Source organism: Notamacropus eugenii, chromosome 3 (assembly GCF_028372415.1).
Source record: "Notamacropus eugenii isolate mMacEug1 chromosome 3, mMacEug1.pri_v2, whole genome shotgun sequence".
NCBI lineage: Eukaryota > Metazoa > Chordata > Mammalia > Diprotodontia > Macropodidae > Notamacropus > Notamacropus eugenii.
This window is the reverse complement of record NC_092874.1, coordinates 440,804,179-440,827,986: the sequence shown is the minus strand read 5'-3', so window position 1 is coordinate 440,827,986 and position 23,808 is coordinate 440,804,179. Positions and strand designations below refer to the sequence as shown.

The 23,808-nt window shown below is 43.3% G+C and overlaps 1 protein-coding gene across 2 annotated transcripts in view; it reads left to right on the top strand.

The window, feature by feature from the left end:
- Positions 1–2,754: 2,754 nt before the first annotated feature.
- The window catches only part of EDEM1 (ER degradation enhancing alpha-mannosidase like protein 1), a 32,512-nt gene continuing 11,458 nt past the window's right edge, over positions 2,755–23,808 (top strand). The window contains exons 1-7 of one of the 2 annotated variants that reach the window (XM_072598611.1): positions 2,755–3,432; positions 11,007–11,079; positions 14,761–14,864; positions 18,780–18,951; positions 20,557–20,740; positions 21,790–21,964; positions 23,302–23,422. In XM_072598611.1, coding sequence (XP_072454712.1) covers positions 2,933–3,432; positions 11,007–11,079; positions 14,761–14,864; positions 18,780–18,951; positions 20,557–20,740; positions 21,790–21,964; positions 23,302–23,422 — 1,329 coding nt within the window. In that variant the 5' untranslated portion in view covers positions 2,755–2,932. The remainder of the gene's footprint in view (positions 3,433–11,006; positions 11,080–14,760; positions 14,865–18,779; positions 18,952–20,556; positions 20,741–21,789; positions 21,965–23,301; positions 23,423–23,808) is intronic. The other variant, XM_072598610.1, reaches the window with a different exon arrangement.

The following is a 23,808-nucleotide window of genomic DNA, read 5'->3' as shown; positions in this document are numbered from 1 at the left end:
TGTGCTTTGCCCTACTGTCAATCCTATGTAGCAAAGCAGCCCTTGACTTCTAGGGTGGAACTGGATTTGTATACCATACCACACCCCATAATTTCTCTTGTAATCACCACTTCAGTTTACAGGCCAGGGTTCGAGGATCCCTTTGGTCTCTCACCTCTGCAGCCTTTCTGGCCCCTTGGACAGTGGCTTCACAGTGTGAAGAGTCCTAAAGGAACACTGGAGGAGACCTGAGGGACACATGAATTCAACAGTCTGATTCTGCTGAAAGAAACTTGAGAATCAGGGTCTTTCCCAAGCTCATGCAGCTAGTCTGACTCAGTCCAGCACGCATTCCCCCATGTTAGGCAGCTGCCTTCTGCCTGGCACAAAATAAAAATTTAATAAATGTGTTGTTAAATGACTTATCATAACTACAGTATCATTCATATCTCACTTCTATTCTTATTTTTAAAAGTATTTAGCTTCTCATATTTGATCTTAGTTATAGATCATTCAGTTGAGCCCTTTCATATCACAGATAAGGAAACAGGCATAAAAAGATATTAAGTGGCTTGTCCAAGTCTATACCTTGGCAGAATTGGGAATTGAACTCAGACCCTTTGGTTCCAGATAGAATTCTCTTTCTACCGGGAGGTACTAAGTAGCCATATTTGGATGGACGGGCATGGGGAATAGAGGAATGGTGGAGCAACAAGTTTGAATCCAAGATTTCATTTTAGTGTCTTTTAGAGAAAGCCAAGGCCAAGCAGATGGAGAGCTGACCTAGGGCAGTAATAATACTAATAGTTAACATAAAGCCTTTAAGGTTTGCAAAGTACTGCGTAGCATGTCAGGATGTGGAATCAGGAAGACTGGAATTCAAATTTAACCTCAGTCCCTTACTAGCCTTGTGACTCTGGGCTAGTCCCTTAACCCCTTCTTGCCTAAGTTTCCTCCACTGTAAAATGGGGACAATATTAGCACCTCTCTCAGGGTTGTTGTGAGGATCAAATGAAGATAATATTTGTAAAGTGTTAAGCAGAGTGCCTGGCACACAGTGGATGGACCCTATTCAAATGCTTATTCCTTTCCCCTTCTCCCTAATGGGGCTTTCCTGTGCTTTGCAGCTGAGATGACCAACTTTTGCCTCTGACGTTTGGGCTCTGTGACTGGACAAGTCACTAAACTTTTCAGAGCTCTGACAGTTTGTAGTTGTGGGGGTTTCTCCTTTGATCAGTAAACATTTATTAAGTGCCTACTGTGTACCTAGCACTGTGCATACAGTGCTGGGGAATATACAGAAAGGTTAATGTCTCTGCTGTCAAGGAGAGTGGAAGTGCTTGGAGGGCAGCCAGTGGGGGAAGGAGAGGGAGAGGGAGAGGGGGAGAGATAAGGGAGGACAAGTTTGTAAGGGCTTTGAACGCCAAGCAGAGGATTGTATATATATTTTTAGATATATTTGGTCTGGGAGGTGTTAGAGAGTCACTGGAATTTATTGAATTGGGGAGAGACCTGGGAAGATCACTGACAGATGAATGGAGGATGGATTGGAAGGGGCAGGGAAGACTTTTGTGGCCGGCAGACCAGTCAGAAGGCTATTGAAGTGATACAGATTTTCCTCCCAGACAACATTTAGAATCTGGAAAACCTGGCCTCTAGACGCTAGCTCTGGGCAAATCATTTAATCTCTTTCTCATCCATAAAATACAAATACTGATAGCAGGTGGTGCTGCGGGTAGAGTGCCGCCCTGGAGTCCGGAGGACATTAAGTCACCTACTTGCCTTAGTTCCTCATGGGTAAAATGAGTCGGAGAAAGAAATGGCAAACTACTCCAGTATCTTTGCAGAGCAGGACACGCCTGAAAACGGTTGTACCACCGTACCACGGGGGTTATGTGACAATCATGTGAGAGACAACTTGTACTTTGCAAACCTCAAGCGATGTATAAGTATTGTCTGCAATTATTGGTGAAATGGTGACGGGGGGAAGGAGCCAACTGGGAGGGGCGGTGGAATTATTATTAAACATCGAAGGACCGATGGGAACAGGATGAAACGTAAGTTACCCAGTTTTCACCGTCTTGCCCAGATGCCACCAGCCCAAGTCCCCCCTTCCACGCCCCTCCCTTAGTCTTATTTCATTCCCTCGGGCCCTGGTCTAGAACAGCGAAGGGAAGGATCCCGGTGAAACGGGGACAGATGGGGGAGGATCCGACGCCAGGCACATCACCGGTCTGGGGGAGTCTCCCAGGGCTCGTTAAATCCCCGGCCGGCAGGGGCCCAGCACAGGCCCACTCCAGTCCGGGCTCTGACCCTGGGCGAGCCTCTAGACCTCTGGGCCTCAGTTTCCTCCTCTGTCAGCCTGAGGAGTTCCAGCTCATCACCTCCGATCCAAAGGGGATGCCGCGTCGTTCAGGTGCACGCAGGCTCCTGCCCAGCTTACCTCGAGCGGGGCGCCCCGGAGCCCGGCGCCGGCAGGCCGGGGCGTGCCTCCACCCGCCCTCCTGCCATTGGTCCGAAGTTCCCGAGTGGTCACAACTTGCCACGACAACCCTGTCCCCCATTCCACCCCGCCCCAGTCGGCCGCGCTGCCCTTTAAGGGGGCGGATCTGGCCGCGGCTGCTGACTGGCGGCCCGGCCTATGAAAGCCGAGGGAATCCCCGGCCGGGCCCCGCCTCCCTCGCGGCTGGGCCGGACCCCCGGGGGCGGGCGTTGGCAGAGGGCTGGGCCGGCCGCCCGAGCGCGCGCCAGTTCCTGGTTAGTCGCCGGGGAGCCTTTTAAAGGGGAAGCGTGTGCGGCGCCGTCGGACGGGCAGGCGGCGCAGCTCGAGGCTCGCTGGGCCGGTGGCCGGCTGCGTCCGTGGCCCGCTCGCGCTCCCGCTCCGCCCGCTCGCTCGCTGGGCCGGCGGGGAGGCCCCGCGCTCGGGGAGAATGCCCGCCGAGCCCGGGTCACCATGCAATGGAAGTCGCTGGTGCTGGGGCTGCTGCTGCTGCGGCTCGGCCTGCACTGCGCCCTGTGGCTCGCCTTCGGCCTGGGCCCCAGCCTGGGCTTCTACCAGCGCTTCCCGCTCAGCTTGGGCTTCCAGCCCCTGAGGGGCCCCGAAGGCCGCGCCGAGGCCGCCTCCTGGCCGGGGGCGCCGAGGCTTGGGGGGCCGCGCCCGCGGTCGCCGGCTGCTCCGCGGGGGCCTCGGCCCGAGCGGGGCCCGGGGCCGCCGGGCGTGTGCCCCCAGTCGTCCTGGGCTTCGCTGCTGGGCGGCCGGGCCCGGGGCGCGGGGGGCGACGAGTACGAGCGGCGCTACAGCGGAGCCTTCCCCCAGCAGCTGCGGGCGCAGATGCGCGACCTGGCCCGGGGCATGTTCGTCTTCGGCTACGACAACTATATGGCGCACGCCTTCCCCGAGGACGAGCTCAACCCTATCTACTGCCGGGGCCGGGGGCCGGACCGCGGGGACCCGTGAGTGCGCCGGGGCCGGGGCCGGGGACCGGGGGGGACCGGGCGGTCGGGGCCGGGGACCGGGGGGGACCGGGCAGTCCGGGCCAGCTGACCGGCCGCGGCGCGGACTGTCTCCCCTGCCCCTAGCTGGGCCATCCCTCGTCGGGTGCCTTCCCACCCGATCTAGGAGGGGGCGTCCCTACGTGGTCTTGTAAAGCCACAGTCAGACCCCTCGCTTAAAATACCCATTTTCATGGCTCCCGGCAAACGAGGGGGTTGGGAAGCCCCCGTGCCCCCTGATGGGACTGAATCCCTTCCCCGAAGAGAGTGACCCGATTTACGTCCAGCCTTCTGGCCGGGCGAGGACTTGGTTTTCCTTGGGAGACTCCTGAGGGGCGGGGAGGGGTGTGATGAGTCAGCCTTGGGAGGATGTGAACTGGGGCTTCCCCAGCACTCTGGAACCGGAGACCACAAGTTAGAAGAAAATTGTGATCTCCACATGGGTCCGAGGGTTAGAATTTTGACCCCTGTTTTGCTTAAAAACTGCCCTCTTAGATGCCATCCCCAAGTGCCATATGGTAGGAACACAGAGAGGGGAGGGAGGCCAACTCCTGCTTGTTACCTTCTTGGAGCTGGGTGTCCGTGGTTCATTACCCTTAACACCAAAGTCCAAGAATGCAAAGGCCTGTCTAGGTCTCTCTTAGCGGTATAGTCATCGTCAGTAAGCTGTCCAAGTTAGTGCTGAGAAGGAGCTACTTTTTTTATGAATTGCTGAGGATGTTCCTTTTAACCTGTATTCTCCAATGAGATCTGGGGCTAATGCCGCCTGCTGTTTTTAAGACGTCTGTGGAGCCTATCTATGCTGGTGCTGAATTGTTGTAGGCTTGGGATGAACACATTTTCCGAATCGCCTGAGTTAAAAGAAATAAAGTGGAACCAACCAGAGTCTCCTTTTTGCGCAGTCTATTCCAAGAGCTGGCTTTAAACTTTTTTTTGGTTATCCAAAAATTAACCACTCGAATTGTTATTGAGAATTATTTTTTAATCCCACCGTGACTTCAAAGCAACAGGACATTACAAAGTATTTTTGGCTAGCAGATAGAGCTATCAGAGAGAGAAAGGAAAATGGTGTAGGAAACAAAATTATTTTTTTCTTGTCTTATTCAAATGCATCATGCTTGGTTTTAACTTTTCTCTTACTTTTTTGGGTGGAGGGGTAGTAGGAGAATGGAAAGAAACTTTTTTTCCCCGGTGGCCAAAATGAATGTTTTGTTTTCCATATCAAGTATGTTATTTCCGTTCTGACCTTCCCATAAAAGGAAAGGGGCTAGTAGTGAAATGTGCTAACATTTTCAATTCCCGATGATAAGAGTGTGGAGAGACCTGAAACCTCTGGAGACTTATGTCTTTTAAGTTGCAGTGAGGTTTTGGCTGATGGATGAATTTGTGGGCCAGGGCAAACATGTATTCACTTAATAAACTTTCTGATTGGAACCTTGATCTCAGTAGGATATCACTCATTCCATCAACAAGCATTTATTAAGTCCTGTAGTTTACAAAGAAAAAACTAAAGTCCCTACTTTCAGGGAGTGGAATACCTTGGTACCATTCTCCCCCCTACTTTTGCAGATAAGATCAGATAGAATTTTTTTGGGGGAAGAAAGTGGATAGAGAGGGAGTGGGAAATTATAGATTAGTATTAAATAAATTTAACCCTTGCATTCTAGTTCAGGTTTTGCCAGTTGGGTGATGTTTGAGCAAGCCAGTTGTCATTTAACTTCCTTGGGACTCAGTTTCTCCATCTGCAAAATGAGGGTGTTGGACTTAGGTGTCTGAGGTCTCACATATTAATTCAAACATTGCATCATCTCCAAGGTTTTTAAAAGGTTAAACATTCTGTGGTTTCTAAGATTATATAATTATGTGGCAGTATTATGGACTACTTATAGCCTTTTGGGAAGAATAGTTCTATTGACTGATAAAATGGTTATCTTTGTTTTTTTAAGGGGCAGTTGCTTAGTTAGTGGTATAGTTTTTAGTAGGGTTGACATCACATGGTCAAACACTGTCTTCAAAATAGGATGGAGCTGGAGTTCTCTTCTCCATTTCCTCATTTGGAAGAATGCCAGTCTTTGCATACAGGCTTGTGATCAGAGTAATGGAAGCTCCTTCCTTTCTGATCCTTTTAAAAACTTGTCTCTGCCTTGTGCTTTAAGGCTTTTGGGGAGGGGGGGATGAGATTGAATAGAGAGCTATCCAGAATCCCCTTCCCCCCAAAAAGGGCATGTGTGTGTTCCAGTAATAGCGCTTCATATTTTTCTTAAGATGCACGCAGCTGTTACCTAGAATGTGTTCTGTTTAGCTTAAAAGTAATTTAAAAGAACAGTAATATTGAAGCAGCTATGTGGTACAGTGGATAGAGTCTTGGACCTGGAGTCAAGAAGACCCGAGTTCAAATTTAACTCAGACACTTGTTAGCTATGTGACCTTGGGCAAGTCATTTAACCTCTGCCTTAATCCACTGGAGGAGGAAATGACAACTACTTCAGTATCTTTGCCAAGAAAATCCCATGGCCTTTAGGGTCCACAGGGTCATGAAGACATGCCTGAGCAACAAACAATAACAGCATTTTGGCGCGAAGTTAAACACAATCTCTGTTAAAAATCCGTTACTGCATTTACGGCTTACCATTTTTTGTGTTTATCTGCCAGAGTTGGGGAGAATGGAAGGATCCGTATTAAGTAAGTAAACCCTAACCATTTAACAAAGGACTTTTCCACTTTATCTGATTCTTAACACATATACATTCAGTTAAAGAAACATGAATTGCCTTTAACAGTGAGAGGAATTGTTGGCTGACTAAGTTCCTGAGGCATGTTAGGCAGGAGCTGCCATGCTGGAAAGGCTTGCAGATATTCATGTTAGTTGCAGGTGCTTTACTAGGTTGGCTACAGAGAGTTTCCAGCTTCTATCAGCTCCTGAAATTTAAGTTATAGTATGAGTTATATATTGGATCATATGTTTTGGACTGGAAGGAAACTCAGAAGTGTCTAGTCTTCCCTGCTCATTTTATAGTTGAGGAACCTGAGGCCCAGGGAGGTCAAGTGACCCAAGGTCACTGAGGTATTAGATAGTAAAAGCAGGATTTGAATTGGAACGAGTTCTCTTTCCAGGAGTGATTATCCATTAAGTGGAGGTAAGGATCATGGATCCTTAATGCATTCATTCAAGTGCCAAGTCAGGTACTGAGGATGCAGAGATGAAATAAAACTGTGCACTTGTCACAGAGTTTGTGTTTATGCTTCCATTTATGTTGGATAGAGAAGTAGTACTTTTGGATACTTTGGTGTAATCTACTAAATTATTCTAATATTTATTTGGAATTTCAATACTGATCATCGTATTCTATGAATTATGCTCCCTTCCCTCCCCCCTCCCCTCATAGTGCTATTTTTTTTTTAAGAACTATGATTGTTTTTTTTTTTTTCCAAGTATTTGAAGAGGGATTACATTTGTTTTACTTGTCTCCAAAGGGCAGAATTAGGAATCATAGGTGAAAAATGCATATTAAAAACAGACTTCTGTGTAACGTAATGAAATATTTCCTAACAATGAGAGCTGTCCAGAAATAGAAAGGACTGCTTCAGGAGACATGAGATCTTCAGAATGTGGCAGAAGGGGGATTCTTGTTCAAGTCTTAGGTTAGATGAGGGTCTTTTCACACTCAGAGTCCTGCCTTCCTTAGGATGGTTTCCTTGCCTGGGCTGTCTTCCCCACTCCTTTGCACACCTACCAAGTGCTCTTCAGCTTTCAAAACTCCGTACATCCAGTTTTTCCTGATTCCCTCCCTGACTTCACCTAATGAATCCCCTTTCCTCTGAGCTCATAAAACTTAACATAAGGACCAGGTATTTTAACAACTAATTGTGTATTTTCTTAATATTCTTCAGTGAGTTCATTATTTTTTGTCTCCTTGCTTATGGATATTTGAGACCAGGAGACTATTTCTAACATGCCCATATTTGTCCTAGCCCCTGCCTCTAATGCCTTGTGCCAAACATTTAACATGGAAAGCTCTCAGTTTTGTTGGTTGAATTTTGTTGGTTTTGACTTAAACTATTTTCATCAGTCTTGGAAGCTCCCATGCCTAGAGTACTCTTTTAACAGACTGGTAGATTTTCTACAATTGTTTTACAGTATTGCTTAGGGTACCCAGAGGTTAGGTGATTGGCCAAGGGACGCAGGGACAGTATGTGGCTGAGGCTGAGGATCTATTTGATAATTAGTACTCATTAAGATGAGAATCCAAGATTATTTTTCAATTAGAAACAAAGGTTTTTTCTCTATTTTTCAAGTCAACAAGCATTTATTAAATTTATATATATATATATATAATATACATATATATGTAATTAGTAATCCTAAATTACTATTTTCAGGCACTGTGCTGAACATTTGAGGATACAAAGATAAAAAAGTACCATTAAAAATTGATACAAATTTGAATACTTTAAAATTTATACAGTGTAATTAAGTTGCAAATCCAAATCCAAATTCTAACAGTTCAGTCAGTTAAATGACATCAATGGAGGCCATGTACTTCCTGCAGGTGTGTAGATAAAAGTCTGTACAGCAGAGATAGATAATCTGGTTCTTGCCATTTAAAGTGTTTGCCATCTCATGAAGCAAACCAGACACATGATTGAAGATGTAAAAAACAAACAGGAAGAGTCTCACCTAAGGCAGAGGGTCTACGATTTACTTTGGTAAAAGGATCATCCCCTCCTTCCGTAGAATTCACAGGTCTGTTGACTGTACCAGAATCTGCATTCTTATAACTCTCACAAGTCTCTTCCTCTCCTTCCACATAGCAGCCTTTAAATATTTCAAGACAAATCTCCTTGTCTACTCCAAGAGTTCTTTTTTCCAGTCTAAACCCTCTCATTTCTTTCAGTTTATTCTCAGATGAAAATGGTTTCTGACCATTTGGATCACCTTCCTTTGGACTCTTCATATAATGTGGTGCTCAGGCCTGGACCTTGTATTTTAGATACGGTCTGATCAGGGTTAAGGGCAGCCAGGGGAACTGTTGCTTCCCATCTACTGAATACTACTAAGTGAATGCATCTTATTGTGACATTACAGATACTTCCAATCAACCTCCAGTGACTCTACCATAACCTTATGCCCCCCACAAAGTACATGTTCAGAAAACTTTGATGTTTTATCCAAATGTAAGGCCAAGCAAAGTAGAATCTTTTACTGCTTTTGCAGTGCCTCTGAATAATTTGATTAAGAAGTATCTTTCCCACTCATTGTTGGGCCTGGGAAGATTTGTGGGAAGGTCCATACCTTTTGTTAATGAGGCACTGGTTCTCCAGGGATGTGATGCCCTCTGGCTGTAAAAAGTGTATAAAGACTCTGAGGTACGGTTTTACTTTGGGGGCTTACTGACTGGAAGTGTTGTCTTTGGCCAGACGAGGATTCTGGAAAGCTGCTACGGCACCCCCCTCCCCACAAAAAAATCCAGATAGATGTTGATGCTTCACTCTCTGGTAACTATGATCAGACAGTTGGACCTCTCTGTTGAATTGTAATGTACGTATTGTTTATGGTCAGGCAGAGGAAACCATGTCTGTTGATCTTCAATTTCTTTGAAGCTCAGGGTGCTGACTCCCCTGAACTAGGTGAATGATATATGTGCTTGATTTAAGGAGTGATATATGTGCTTCCTTAAAGTGATTGTTAACCCCTCAAAAGTTGCCTTTCCTTTTAGAGAAGCAGATCAAAGAACCTGTGATAGCAAGCCCCCCCCCTGCCCCGTTTGTGTTGGGGTGCTTACTGCTACACTGAAGGACAGATTTGTTCTTTAACTTAGGTGATGCGAGACATTTCTGTCAATGCAGCCTAAAATTGCGTTAGTTTCGTTTTGCTTTTGACTGCCACGTTACACTCTTCACTCCTGTTCTGCTTGTGGTACACCAAAACTGCTAGCTTTTTTCACTTAATCTTTGATGCAATGAAAAGTATTGAACTTGGAGTCAGAGAGCCTCAGTTTGAATCCCTGCTATCACTTGCCAGCTATGTGATGTTAGGCAGGTCAGTTAACCAAACTTTGTGCTCTGTTGGTATTAATTTTGAGAGCCCAGGAATGGGGAACCTGCAGCCTTGAGGCTACATGTGGCCCTCTAGGTCCTCAAGTTAGGATCCTTTGATTGAATCCAAACTTCACAGAGCATATCCAGAGAAGCTTGGAGGACTTTAGTGACCCTTTACCTCATCAGGGAATCCTATAATGAGTAGAAACAAAGCTTGACTGGTCATGTAGTGAGATGTAGGGATAACAGATGAAGAGCTTGAGGCTCTGTTGGTCCCCATGGGATGGTGAAAGGCATAGAAGAAGGCATTCAGTGTGTGGAGTGGTAAATTTTTAATGGAAGACTTTTGGGAGGGTGTGGACAAGAGCAGAGAATAACAAAGTGAATGGAAGCTAGTCTGCAGTCTGTGGTAGTGGAAGGGGCTATCTGTATCGTAGCTCAGACTTCCTATTCTCCCACAATAGCCAGGAGCAAGCAAGTAGAAAAGGGGGAATGAAGGGAAACCAGAGGTACTAGACCATCTTTATCACCATCAACAAATGTCAACGAAGCCTTATACCTTACCCACTTAGGTGGGGGACTCCAGCAATAATCTATTACCCTTATCTCTGCTTAACCACTATTTGAAAAAAATCTTCATAAAAAGAATAATGGCATCCCTCTGGGTGGGTAAAACAGCAGTGAGGTTATGTTATGTTCATGCCAGAAATCAGAATGTGAAATGGTGATACCCAATCACAGTGATAGACACACATAGTTCTTTATGTGTAACTAGCTAGAGACATCTGATTTTCTGATTCGAATGTTATACTAAAGATATAATAGACATGTAGTGATGATGAATCATAGGATTTTAGAGTTAGAAGAGACCCAGGAGACCTAGTGTAGTCATTTTTGTTTTACAGATAAGGAAACTGAGGCCAAATGATTAGTCCAGTTCACAAAGAGGGATGATGACAGACCTGGAACTACAAGATTGCTAGTCCCCTGACTCATTGTCTAGTGCTTTTTCCACCAGCCTTCAAATATGTCTCCAGAGTTGATTAACTGCGAGTACTGCTGGTATGGACACTGTCTTCTTAGAAATATTTAGTATTGTGAACTTAGCCTGTGGTCTGTCAAGGAGAAACTTGCAGTTTTTGTTTTTTGTTTTGAAGTGTACCTAGCTTAACTTGATACAGGATAGATCAACTGGAAAACAAAACAAAAAAAACCAAATTGAAACAAAACATTCTTTTTGGCAGCAACCTGGGATTGGAGGCTTGCTGCTTTTCAACTTTGAATTCTTGGGCAAATCCATTCATTCTTTTGAGCCTTAGTTTCTGTATTTGGTAAAAAGAGGGCAATAGTACTTTTACTGCTGGCCTTACTGGGTTGTCATGCTTTATCAAATGAAATAATCTGTGAAGATGTTTTGTATCTTAGGTATAAATTTCTCTATGCATGTGTGGTACTATTCTCAATTCTTACAACCTTCAACTTTGTTTTTATTTCAGTTCAAATCTGAACATCAACGATGTTCTGGGAAACTATTCATTAACCCTGGTTGATGCCTTGGATACACTTGCAGTAAGTGGCTAACTTAACTACTTTAAAAAAAATAAATTAAGGTGTTGATTTTCAGTATTTCTTCCCAAAGGATATCCTATGCGTAAGAAGAAAACAGCCAAGGTGACAGCTGTACAATATAGCAGTGTTGGATAATGCATTCACAGTGTTGCTCTCTTTGGGAGCTGAGGAAACAACTTTTTTCAGAGGGGAGGAGAATATGAGAACATGCTAAAAATTAAATAGATTAGGTTTGGAGGGAGCACCCTTTTCTCTTAGCTTACCTCTGGTGTGCTTTGATAAGAAATCACTAAGGAAAGACTTTTCTTCTAGTCTTCAAAATTATATGAGGAACTAGCCGTTGTTAACAGATAAGTGGACAAACTTTATGATCCTGAGTTTGGGCAGGACCGTATCTGAGACTGAAGGGATCTCTGTCCAGGCAGGCATCATGTTATATAGTGCTACAGTAGCAGTGATGTTTTAAGAGGGGAAAGGACACAGTTTCCCACCTCAGCCTATTTTCTGAAGCTGGATTGTCTTCTGACATGATTTCTGGAAAGCCAAAGTGCCATTTTCTGTTCTGTTATCATTTATGATCAAAAAGTTCTTTTGATCTAGTCTCACAGTTTAAACTTATTTACTCGTAGGCCTCAGGGAGTGTGTTAAAAGCTGTTGGGGCTGGGTAAACTTGGGAGAAAGTTGTCCAATATCCATCCAGCTGGGAATCTTTTTGTTGAATCATTTGCTCCTCTAGCCATGTTTTCTCCACCCCCCCACCCCAGCTCTTTTCCTCTTCCACTCCTCACTCTACCATCCTCTATGGAACTAGTGTCCCCATGACAATTTCAGCTTCATATCTTTTAAAGGTAACTGTGAACCTGAGCCACTTATCATCCAGAGGCAAGTTGACAGTGAGAGTGAGGATAACTTTGAGAATCAGAGTTAAAGTGTGCCTCTGCGTGACCAGGAGCAAGAAGCATCTCTTTCTGAGCCTCAGTTTCTATATTAAAAAAAAAAGAAAATGAGGGTGATACCTTTTAGAACCTACCTAATAGGTTTATGGTGAGGATTAAATGAGATGATTATGTTGCTGTTGAGTTATTTCAGTCCTGTCCAACTCTCCATGACCCCATTTGGGTTTTTTTTGATGGAGTGGTTTGCCATTTCCTTCTCCAGCTCATTTTCCAGATGAGGAGCTGAGGCAGATAGGATGAAGTGACTTGCCCAGAGTCACACAGCTAGTAAGTGTCTGAACCCAGATTTGAACTCAGGAAGATGAGTCTTTCTGACTCCAGACCCAGTTCTATATCCATCGTGCCTCCTAGCCATAGAGAAATTGATTACATAAGGCATTTAGGTAGTGTAATGGATAGAGTATAGGACCTGGAGTCAGGAAGACCTGAGTTCAAAAGTGACTTTCGACACCTATTTGTTGTGTCATCCTGGGTAAGTCACTTAACCTTTTGTTATCTTCAGTTTCCTCATCTGTAAAATAGAAATGACAGTAGCACCTACCTTCTAGGGTTGTTACGAGGGTCTAATGAGAATAAGTGCTTACCACAGTGCCTGGAACATAGCAGGTGCTTTTTAAGTGCTAACTATTATTATATAAATGTTGTTATGATTATGGAGAGGAAGGGAGAAAGAAATGCACTTTTAAAAGTAGTATGTTATAGAGCACTTATTGAACCTCTTGTTTCCCCAGCCATATCTACCCAAGGGTTACTTGTTTTTGCTTCCTTGTGACTTCCCTTGGTCTTCATTTTCATCTAATTTCAGCTATCTGAAAAGTGATTTATAGGGGAGGTGCTACCCCTCATATATTAGAAGAGAACTTCCTCTGGGATGATGGTTCAACTAGACAAGCAATTCTGAATTTGAGTCCTTGTATTAAAGATTCTTCATACTCTAGCCATCTGCATTTGTTTACAAAAGTTATCCCATTTAAGAAAAAATAAAAAAGACTTCTCTGGGTGTAGAAGAGTAGGGCTTTAAATGTTTAAAATGCTTGCTTTGCAGGTGCAGTTTTCGCTGTTGAGATGATCCTTATCCATGATGTGTTAAATAGTCTGTAACCATTATGTCATAGAAACGCCACAAATGAGTTGTGGGGGGTCTCTAGACCCTGCTTCAGCATTTCATGTGTTGCACAGTCCTTAACGAGAGGGAAAGAATGAAGCACTGGGAGTTGAGAGCCTGGATTCTGATTCCAACTGTGTTCTAGATAATTCCTGGTTTTCTGGGACAGTGGACCAAAGCAATGACATGGATAATTAAAGATGATTTCTCTTTGATTTTTGATGTGGGAAGTACATGGGACTGGGAAGCAGGAGGCCTGTGTTCAAATCCTGACTCTGCCGTTTACAAGTGATGTGATCTTGGACAAGTCACTTCCCTATTTTGAGGGGTCTGCTTTCTCATCTGTAGAATAAGATTAAAGCAGATGATCACTAAGGTTCTGTAACACAGAGGTATCAAACTTAACTCCTTTTAGGTCTTCCAGGTCTAAGTATAGCCTGAACCTAATTAAAGAGCAACTGGGAAATGTTTAATAAAATAAATACAAATACAACATAACAAAGATAATGTTAATTTATGATTTTCTTAGTCAATATCCTTCCACAGAGATTCTTTTCAATTTGACTTTAACACCATTGCAGGAATGAAAACTGAGAAAAGAATAGTCATTTTTATGGCTTGGATCAAAGGAAGAGGTGGAAAAGTTTATGGAGAAGAAGGTTGTTTTGAATTAGAAGTAGACAATAATGGAAAACAACAACAACAATAATAATAACAACTCCTATATCCCATTTTGAGGTTTCCAGCCCTGTGGGCTTTAGCATTTACAGAGTACTTGTCTCATCATAACCCTGCTTGATGGGTAACACAAGTATTACTACCCACATCTTACAGATGAGGAAGCTGAAAAATGACTATGTGATTTGTTCCACAGTAACCTAAGACTTCTGACTGTATACCACTGCTTTGCCCACCATATTCCTAGATTCCAGAATTGAAAAGAATATGTCTGTAGACTTTTAGGTTTATAACACTCCTGACATAGGTTATGAAATTCTTAGTAAAGCAAAATAGTTTCCATTCATTTCATACCAACATGAAATGACTACTATAGGTAGAAAGGGAGTTAGCCATTTTGATTGGTATGCAAAAAACCCAACCAAACAAACAAAAATATCCCCAAGCAACATAAAACATCAGACTGTTCCTCATGGTCTCTGTATGTCTAGATAAAAAGTTTTTTAAAAATTTCACCCATTCTTTGAGATGATTTATCTCTAAAAATCACAAGCCAGATATTTGGCATCCTGTAGGCACAACCTATACATTTATTTGCAGAGAAATGAGCAAGATAGTTTTTTGTTTTGTTTATAGACTCAATTTGCCAGGCATTTTTGATGAGACTGATTTTGGGTAGGAGGGAATGGGTGAGTGGGAAGGTAGAGTAATTTTATGGTTTTGCCTTTTGGAAAAGGGACTTGGGTTCCCCAAAAGGACATTTGCTTTTTGAAGGACATATTACATAAATGGGACCTTTGCAGTTCTTGGCTTCTTGTTTTTGCCTGGATGGATTGCAACACCACATCCAGATGCTTATGTGGGAGTACTCCAACTGTCTAAAACATCTGCAATCTCCATTCCAATTTAAACGATTTTAATGTTTTATGTTCCTCTTTCAAGATAATGGGAAATTCATCAGAGTTCCAGAAGGCAGTGAAATTAGTGATCAACACAGTTTCATTTGACAAAGATTCCACAGTCCAAGTCTTTGAGGCTACAATCAGGTAATAATAAACAAGATTGATTGAGGAAATTTTTGTGTGTGTAGAATGAAAGGTGCCCCCCCCCCCCACCCTTGTGAAGTGGGGGATGAATGGGGGAAGGGAAGGGGCAGGAAACAAGCATTTACCAGGCACTGTGCTAAGCGGTTTTTACAAATATTCTCTCATTTGATCCTCACAGCAACCCTGGGAAGTAGATACTATTATTAAACCCATTATACAGTTGGTTGGCAAAACTGAGTCAAACAGCAGTTAAGTGACTTGCCCAGGGTCAGTGTCTGAGGCTGGATTTGAACTTAAGACTTACTGACTCCAGGCCCAGTGCTGTAACCACTGTGCCACCTAGCTGCCTCATTTTGAAGTGACCTAAAGGTCACATAACTTACACAAATGGTAAGCAAAAAGTTTCAAACTAGCTAAATATGTGATTAGAATATTTTTTCTTTGCTTTTTAAAAACATATGTTTGTTTCACTCTAGAATTGCCGGATTTAAATTGTTTCCCTTGATGACCAGTCTTGTTTTCCTTTTATGATAATAACTCATTTTTCTAGTGCTTTAAGACTTTCAAAGATATTTCCCTATGATAGCCCTGGCTAGCAGACAAGTGGTGAAACCACCATTTCACAGTTAAGGAAATTGAGTTTCAACAGAAGTGGAGTGACACATCTGTTGTTGCCTCAGAGCTTGGACTGGCCCCCAGCCCATGGCCTTTTGGGCCCAGACCTTGGTGAGCCCTGAGAGCAGGGGAGCCTCTCTGTTTGTGCATTGCCTTCTTTATCTTTAAGAAGTACTGCAGACTGTGGACCTGCTTTTCCGTATATGTAGTGCTACATGCCAAGTTGTTATTTTTTAACTTAAAGTACCCTTTTTATTTTTGACATAGGAAGCCCCATTCGGAGAAATCTCTGGGCTAATGGAAGTATGCCAGTTAACTTAGAAACCACCTGTGTCCTCAGAAGTCACTTTTTCATTTCTCCCCTCCCCTTTTTGTGGCTACTCAGACCCAGTGGTAAAGAAGATACTATTATCAGCCAAACCAGGCTCCTAGGTGAGCCTTGGGTGAGGGAGATTTTTTTTAGTTGACTACAAAGTCCTGTTTTTCTTGGATGTCTATATCTTCCTGAAGAGGAAGAATTTAATTTTGAGGAGATATGCTAGCGCTTCAATGGAGATAAATTTTATCGCTCGCACTTGGAGCATTTTAATTAAAAAAATGAGTATTATCCTCTACTGTTTCTTCCCATTTATTGGGGAACTTTGGCGTTCATGTTGATGCTCCCTCAGAATCACTAAATCGCCTAATTTCCCAGTCTCCTTAATCCCACAGCCTTTCTCTGTGACTTTAATCCTGGTGTCATTTCACTTCAGCCACTCATGTGGATGGTCATACCTTGGATCTCAGCCTTGTGCAGAAGTGTCCTTCACTTCCTTTATCAAGACCTCCGACAGTCTTCTGACTGTAGCTATCCTTAAACCTCCAGTTTCTCTGCTCTCTGTTTTTCATCTGCCCAATCTCCTTGCTTTGACTTCACTTTCTTCCTTCTATTTCCCTCATCCCCCACCCCAGTTGTCAGTCCTGTAGCTAACCTTTTCATTTCCACACTGTCATCAACTCCCAAGTCTCTTTGCCCCTTGTCTTATAGCTGCTCATCCCTTGCTCCATCCCAGCCACTATCTCCTCTGCTCCTACTTGTGTGTGTTGGTGAACAGAGCTGGAGGAAATGACACACCTCTGCTGCCTTGGATACCTTATTAATAGATGTAAACCAACTATATCTGAGCTCTCACTCTAGCAAGGCAATCCTTTTATTCTCCCCTAATAGATTTCCTATCCTATTTCCTTTGAGTTCTTCCAAGCCTTCTCTTGTTTCTTATGGTTTCTACTCTGATCTTTCCTCTACTCTTCTCTCCCCACTTGTGAGTTAATCATCCCCTTTCTCTAATCTTATCTTCAACTTCTATCCTTCTGTGGCCTTCAAATCTCCCCAAGTTTTCCCCCACATTGAAAAACCTTCACTAGTCCTTAAAAACCTTAACTATCCCCTTAAGTTATTGTTCCATATCTTTCTTCCCTTTCCTGATCCAACTCCTAGGAAGAAAGCTGTCTGTATTCATGGTCTCATTTCTTCTCTCGCTCACTCCCCAACAGTCCTTTGTAACCTGACTTCCAACTTCAAAACTCAACTGAAATGACTTTTTCTGTTTTCTGTGATCTGTTAATTGCCAAATCTGATAACTTTGCCCAAGTTCTAATTCTTCTTGCCCTTTATGCTACATTTGACAGTATTGACAAACCCTCTTCTGCATACCATCTCTTTAGAATTTTATCACATTATTCACACCATGTGACTTTTTTGTTGGTCTCTTTTGCTGATTTTTTTCTGTATCTTGCCCCTTCTTTGTGTACCCCAAGATCTATCCTAAACCCTCTTCTCCTGTCCTCCCACCATACTTTCACATATCATAACATCATTAGCTCCCATGAGTTTGACTATCTTCTCTGTATAACTGACTCACAGATAAATAGATCCAGCCTCAGTGTGTCCCCTGAGCTTCCGGCCTTCATCAGTAATTGCCAGCTGGACATTTCAAACTGGATGTGCCAAAGACATCTTAAATTCAATATGTTCAAAACTAGACTCATCAATTTTCCTCTTAAACCATCATCTTTTCCAAACTTCCCTATTTCTGTCAAGGTTACCACCATCCTTCCAGTCTTCCAGGTTTGTAACCTTAGCATTATCCTCGACTTCTCACTTTTCCACATCTATAGTCAGTTATCAGATCTTGCCGTTTCTGCTTTTACAAACCTCTCCCCTCTGATCCCTTCTCTCCAGTCACACAGTAGTCACTTTAGTTCAGACCCTTGTCATGACTCATTTAGATTGTGGCAATAGCTGTCTGATTGGTTTTCTTGCCCTAAGTCCCCCCTGCCCCCCGCTTTTGCCTGCCCGTCTTTCACCTGGCTGCTCAGATCTAGCCATGCCTCTCCCTTATTGTCTCTACTGTAGTGACTCTATTTTATTCCCAGGGTAAATATAAATTTCTCTTTTTGACTTTTAAAGCCCTTACAGCGTGACTCTAGCTTGTGTTTTTAACTTCATTAGACATTTCTTTTTCCCTACGCCAGCCAAACTGACCTTTGTTCCTTAAGTAGAGAGCACGGTAAGGGAATGGGATAGTTAGGGAAAAATATACAGTATTCCACTGCCTAGCCCTGCCCATGTCTTCCATGCCTGGAATGCCTTCCCCCCCTCACTTCTGCCCTGTATAATCTTTCTCTTCCTTTGAGACTGAGCTCAAGCACAACCTTCAGTGTGAAAGACTTTCTTGATGCCCCCTCTGCCTCATCTAAGTACTTTGTGTTTATTGGTGTTTCTTTCTACTTGTTCTGAATGTACCTATATATGGGTTTGTTGTCTCTCCCATTAGATTGTGAGTTCCTTGTAAGCAAGGTTTGTTTCATTCTTGACATTTGTAATTCTTGTACCTAGCACTGTGCCTGGAGCATAGTCACATAAATGCTTGTTATTTGGTCCTGGGAATAATTGGAACCTGTGTGTAAATGATCAGGATTATCAGAATACCTTGTGTCCTTTGAAATGACCTACCCATGAAACATCTCTTCTACACCTGAGTGACACAGATCAGCAAGAATGCATTGTGTCTCATTAGGACTAAAATGGATGTCCAGAGGTGGTAGCCCAATGCATTTCTCTCACTCCAGGTCATACCCTGTGCCTCTTCTATAAAAAATACAACCTTTTGCCATTCTGATTTCACTATGAGAGTGTAGATATCAATAACTACTTCATTTTACAGAAAATGAAACTGAAGCCTAATTCCTTTGGGTTATAAGTATATTTACATGTATAACATACAAGTGTCTTTGTTTTTTTTTTCTTATTCACAATAGGGTCCTTGGAAGCCTCCTTTCTGCCCATAGAATAATAACTGACTCCAAACAGCCCTTTGGTGACATGACAATTAAGGATTATGATAATGAATTGTTGCATATGGCCCGGGATCTGGCATTAAGATTGCTCCCTGCCTTTGAAAATACAAAAACTGGAATTCCCTATCCTCGGGTAGGTGAACTCCTTTGCATTGGGTCTTCAGATTTTCCATGTAGTGTAACATTCTTTCTACTCTTTGAAAACCTTTTTTTTTTTTTTTTTTTTTTGCAGGGTGGTGGTGGTGGTGGTGGTGGTGGTGATAGTGAGGTGGAGAGCAGAGTAAGGGGATGGGATAGTTAGGGAATAATATATCTTGTAGATTTGCCCTCCAAATGCTACACTTTAAGCTTGCCTGCATTGCCTTGTGGATGTCCCTTTGTCATTTCATGTGATTGTGTATCTTTCACTAGATAACAGGTTTCCTGGGGCAGGGATCTTGATTTCAGTCTCTTATTGTTCTAGACTAGGCCCTCTTAGCATAATCCTGCATGCACTAGGTTCTAGGTAAAGGTTGCTGAGTGAGTTCAGAAGGTAATAGATTTAAAACTGAAGATGGAGGCCATCTGGTCTTGACTTCCTCCTTTTACAGATATGGAAACTAAGGCCTTAAGGGTAGTTTCTTTCAAATGTGGCTTCCACAATCCAGCAGATCGACTGCCTCATTATTGACTTAAATATGAGAACTATCCTTGTAGCATTATAACTGTGAGCTGCTTCCTCAGGGGAGTGAGTCAGACCCTGGGGTGGTGAGGAGAACTAGCAGAGCCTAGAACCTGCCTGATGATGAAATAAAGTGTTGTTAGATGTAAATGGGAGTAAGTTTAAAGCACTGCAATAACATCCTGTAAATTCTAGGTGATTTTATAGCTCCTCTTTGCCCTGGACCCCTATGCTCAGAATCACTGTAGCAGTGGAAATCCCCTAGGTCTGCAGTGATGTACTTTAGCAGGTGTCACTGTAAAGATTCCCCTAGCCTCTCGTTAATGACGTAGAGGTCTAGAGTTCTCATTAACTTCCTTTTTGGGACTTCTCCCTGCTTTATACATCCTCCTAATGACAGTTATTTTCATTTGACCGGGGCTGTAGACAGGTGTTCCTGGAAAAGTCTGGAAGGGTTGAGGATTCCTGTTAAATAAAACTTGACCTGCTAGACTGATGCAAGCAGTTTATTAGCAGGGTGAAATCGGGGAAGAGGAAGGGAAGCCAGCAGTCTCAAGGAAACAAGCAGCAAGGACAGAAATAGCCAAAGTTACGTGGTCATGGTGCAGTCATGTGTGATAGCAGGCCATCCTCTTCTCTGGGGATACCCAGGATCTCCAGGGGTCCTATGCCTATTCTGACAGAGGTGGCTGAACCACCTGCAAAAAGGGTGCTTTCCAGTAGGGCTAAAAATAGCAGAGTCCCTCTCCAGGACTAGGTACACACATACCAAGAATATTCCTTTATGCAAAATAAGGTGTATTTACCAGAACTGGGTAGAGCATGCAGGTGGGTGCCAGGGACATGTAATCCCACAAGGGACAAGAAGTTCAAGGTTTCTTACTACATTAATATCACGTTGTGGGTACTGATCTTGCTGAGAGTTGCTTGGTATGCAGGGATTGCTGTTTCAGGAGGCCACACAGGTGGATTTCAGAGACACGTAGCTGATCAGGGCCTTGTAATAATTTTCTGTCACACTTCACAGTCTTGTCAGGTGGCCTTGCCTACTTAGCCCCTGTGCTGTTCTGTCTCCAGGTGAATCTCAAGAGTGGCGTCCCCCCTGACAGCAATAATGAGACGTGTACAGCTGGCGCTGGCTCCTTGCTGGTGGAGTTTGGAATTCTTAGCCGGCTGCTGGGGGACTCAACGTTTGAGTGGGTGGCCAGGCGGGCAGTGAAGGCCCTTTGGAATCTTCGCAGCAATGAAACCGGACTGCTAGGTGCAGTGACTGTTCTTCCTTCCTTCTTCTGCCTTTGACTTCCCCATTCTCTGTGCCTCTCACTTCTCTTTTCTCTCTGCACCTCCTCCTCAGGAGTAAGGATCCATTTGTATTCCCCTTTGGTTCCTTTCCCCTTGAGTATGGCTGAGAGATCTGTTAAGACTCTCTTTTGAAGTGACGTCTCTCTGAGCACATACCTTTTAAAAAATAAATCATAATGACTCAGAAATGAGGACACTATAAAAAGAAGTGCCTCTGAGAGAATTTTCTGCATGTCCAAAATTAGATTTTAAACATATACTGGCAGCATCAGGGGTATCTCCTTCTGGGAAAAACCCAGACCTCAAAACTAGACTAAATTAAATCTGAAGGACATGCGTGCGCATGTGTATGTATGTATGTGTGTGTGTATATGTGTTTTGTAGTCTAAGAGGTCAAGGTGGAGTTTTGAAACAGGTTTCATTTCTAATGTTATGCTTTGTATTGGATAATACTTTTCGGGTATATAGTCTTTGTCATCCTTGACCTGGATACTTATGAACCACAGCTAATCATTGATAAAAGATTTGGTCATTTGTTAGGCTTCATATTTGTCCCTTCCCCCAGTTGTAGTTGTATCATCTGTATTGGCTTAGTCTGATGTGGCAGATGATCTGGTACCTTTCTTTTGCTCCAAAGAGTTGAAAATTAGGACTGTAACTCACAGGAGACTTCAGATTTAGGCTTAAAATTGTAATGAACCTCAGATGTCATCTGGTCTGAATCTTTCATTTTATTGATGAAGAAATCGAGGTCCAGAGAGGTTGTGACTTACCCAAGGTCACACAAGTTGAAGAGCTAGATTCTAAACGTAGGTCCTTTTACTCCCAATTTAGTATTCATTGTCCTGTGACATGCTGAATTAAAATTTAACAACCAAGGTTTTCCCCTTCTTTCACTGGCTACAAATTGGGGGTACTCCTATAGGTCAGATGACAGTCTATGGTTGGGAGATAGAAGAGCTGGATAATGGAACTTTGAAATGTCCCATGTTGTACATATTTTTGCAGGGAATGTTGTGAACATCCAGACAGGCCACTGGGTTGGAAAGCAGAGTGGCCTTGGTGCTGGGTTGGATTCCTTCTATGAGTACCTCTTGAAATCTTACATTCTCTTTGGAGAAGATGATGATCTAGAGATGTTTAATGCTGCCTATCGGAGTATTCAGAGCTATTTAAGAAGAGGGTATGTGTACCTAATGCCCAGTTCTTTTGGCCATTGCGAAAACAAATGAGAGTGTTCTGAAATTGCCTTGCAGATTTCAAGCTGTTTGCCTTCTTTCCTCCCTTGACCACTTCTTTCCCCTTCTATTTCTCTTTCCTCTTGCCCACTCCCTTTCTGCTTGCTTATCATCTTCCCCTTCCTCTTCCCCCTTCCTTTACCCTTTCCCTTTCCTTTTCCTCTTACCTTTTCCTCTTTCCTTTCTCTTTCCCCTTCCCCTTTCCCTTCCTCTTCCCTTTCTCTACCTCTTTCCGTTTCTACACTTGACCCCCCTTTTAGTTTTTTTGCTTTTGTGCTGCTGAAAATTAGTCCAGGTAATTGTCATTATTTATCTAGGGGATCGACCATGTTTTTCTCTTTCTGAACTACACATTATATGGGCTCAGAAGGTCAGGAGATTATTGTTGTGGAGGACTTAACTGCTTTGTAGTTTTTGTCAAGTGCTTAGCACAGTTCCTGACCCACAGTGGATGCCATATCAATGCTTGTCCCCTCCCCCTTCCCTTCTCCATGCTGTAATGGCTTTCTTCCTGTCATTTTGTCTGGGCCCTGGCTGACTCCACAGTGTGCTGTGTGGTGCTCAGGGTTTTCTTGGGCTCATATTGTAGGAGCTCCCTTTTAAATCACACTGTTTGGAGGTAGACTGTGATACTGTAACAAACTAGTATCGGTCATTTTTGTTTATGGGAGGGAAAAAAATGGAAATAAGCTTGAGCTTTGATTGTGCAGTCATAGAACCATAGCATGTCAGAGTTGAAAGGTATCTTAGTGATGGTCCTGTCCATCTCCCCCTTTGTATGGTGAAGAAATTAAGAGGCCTAGTCAGGAACCAGAACCAAAAGCTAGATTTTCTGATTTCCAATCTAGTGTACCACATAGCTGCCAGAGCAGATTTTTTGGTCCGTCCTGTGGGACCTGGATGATTATGTTCAATTCAGTAAGCATTTATTAGGTACATATGGTAGGTCCTCTTTCAACTCTACAATTTTTAGATATGAGGAAACAGATTCAGAGAAGCCATGACTGGCTCTGAATCGTACAGCTACTTAATGATAGACCTAGAGCCTGAACTCCAGGCCTCCTGAGAAGAGAATCTCCCGTATGCGAACTTCAATAACCAAGCCTCCTTGGGTACAGCCCAATTTGAATTTGCATTATACTGAATTCCTTATAGTCAGGAATGAAAGTTACTTTAAAAAGGGTGTGTTTTTTTTAAAGGAGATAATTTAACTTAAACATAGTATCCCCTTCAAAAATTGTGGGACCTGTCATAACAATGTCTACTTTGTTTAATTTTGTAGCCGGGAAGCTTGTAATGAAGGTGAAGGAGACCCTCCTCTCTATGTGAATGTGAATATGTTCAGTGGCCACCTGATGAATACCTGGATTGATTCTCTGCAGGCTTTTTTCCCTGGATTGCAGGTAGGTTTATGTAATGCCACCTTCTGGAGCAGAGAATGCTTTTTGCTTTGGTTTTGTGCTTTCCTGGACTTATTTGATGCCCCCAGCTGGAAAATGACCTTTGAGAATTGTTTATGTCTTGTTTAAGATCTTTTTTTTTTTTTGCAACCTTTGTAGCCAATAACTTGTGTCTAAGAATGAATCAGAACTGGAATAACAAACACAGATCAATTTGGAAGCTGTTGTTTTGTCTGTTCTCAAAGAGGACCAATCACATCAGAAGGGTGATGTCTTGATTTGCAAACGAATTTAAGTGAGGCAGAGCTGTGTAAAAGTCATCAACCTCTCTATTTCTCCTCCAGAGTTGTTGAAGTCCAGTGGCAAGACATTAGTCAAGATGACGGGCA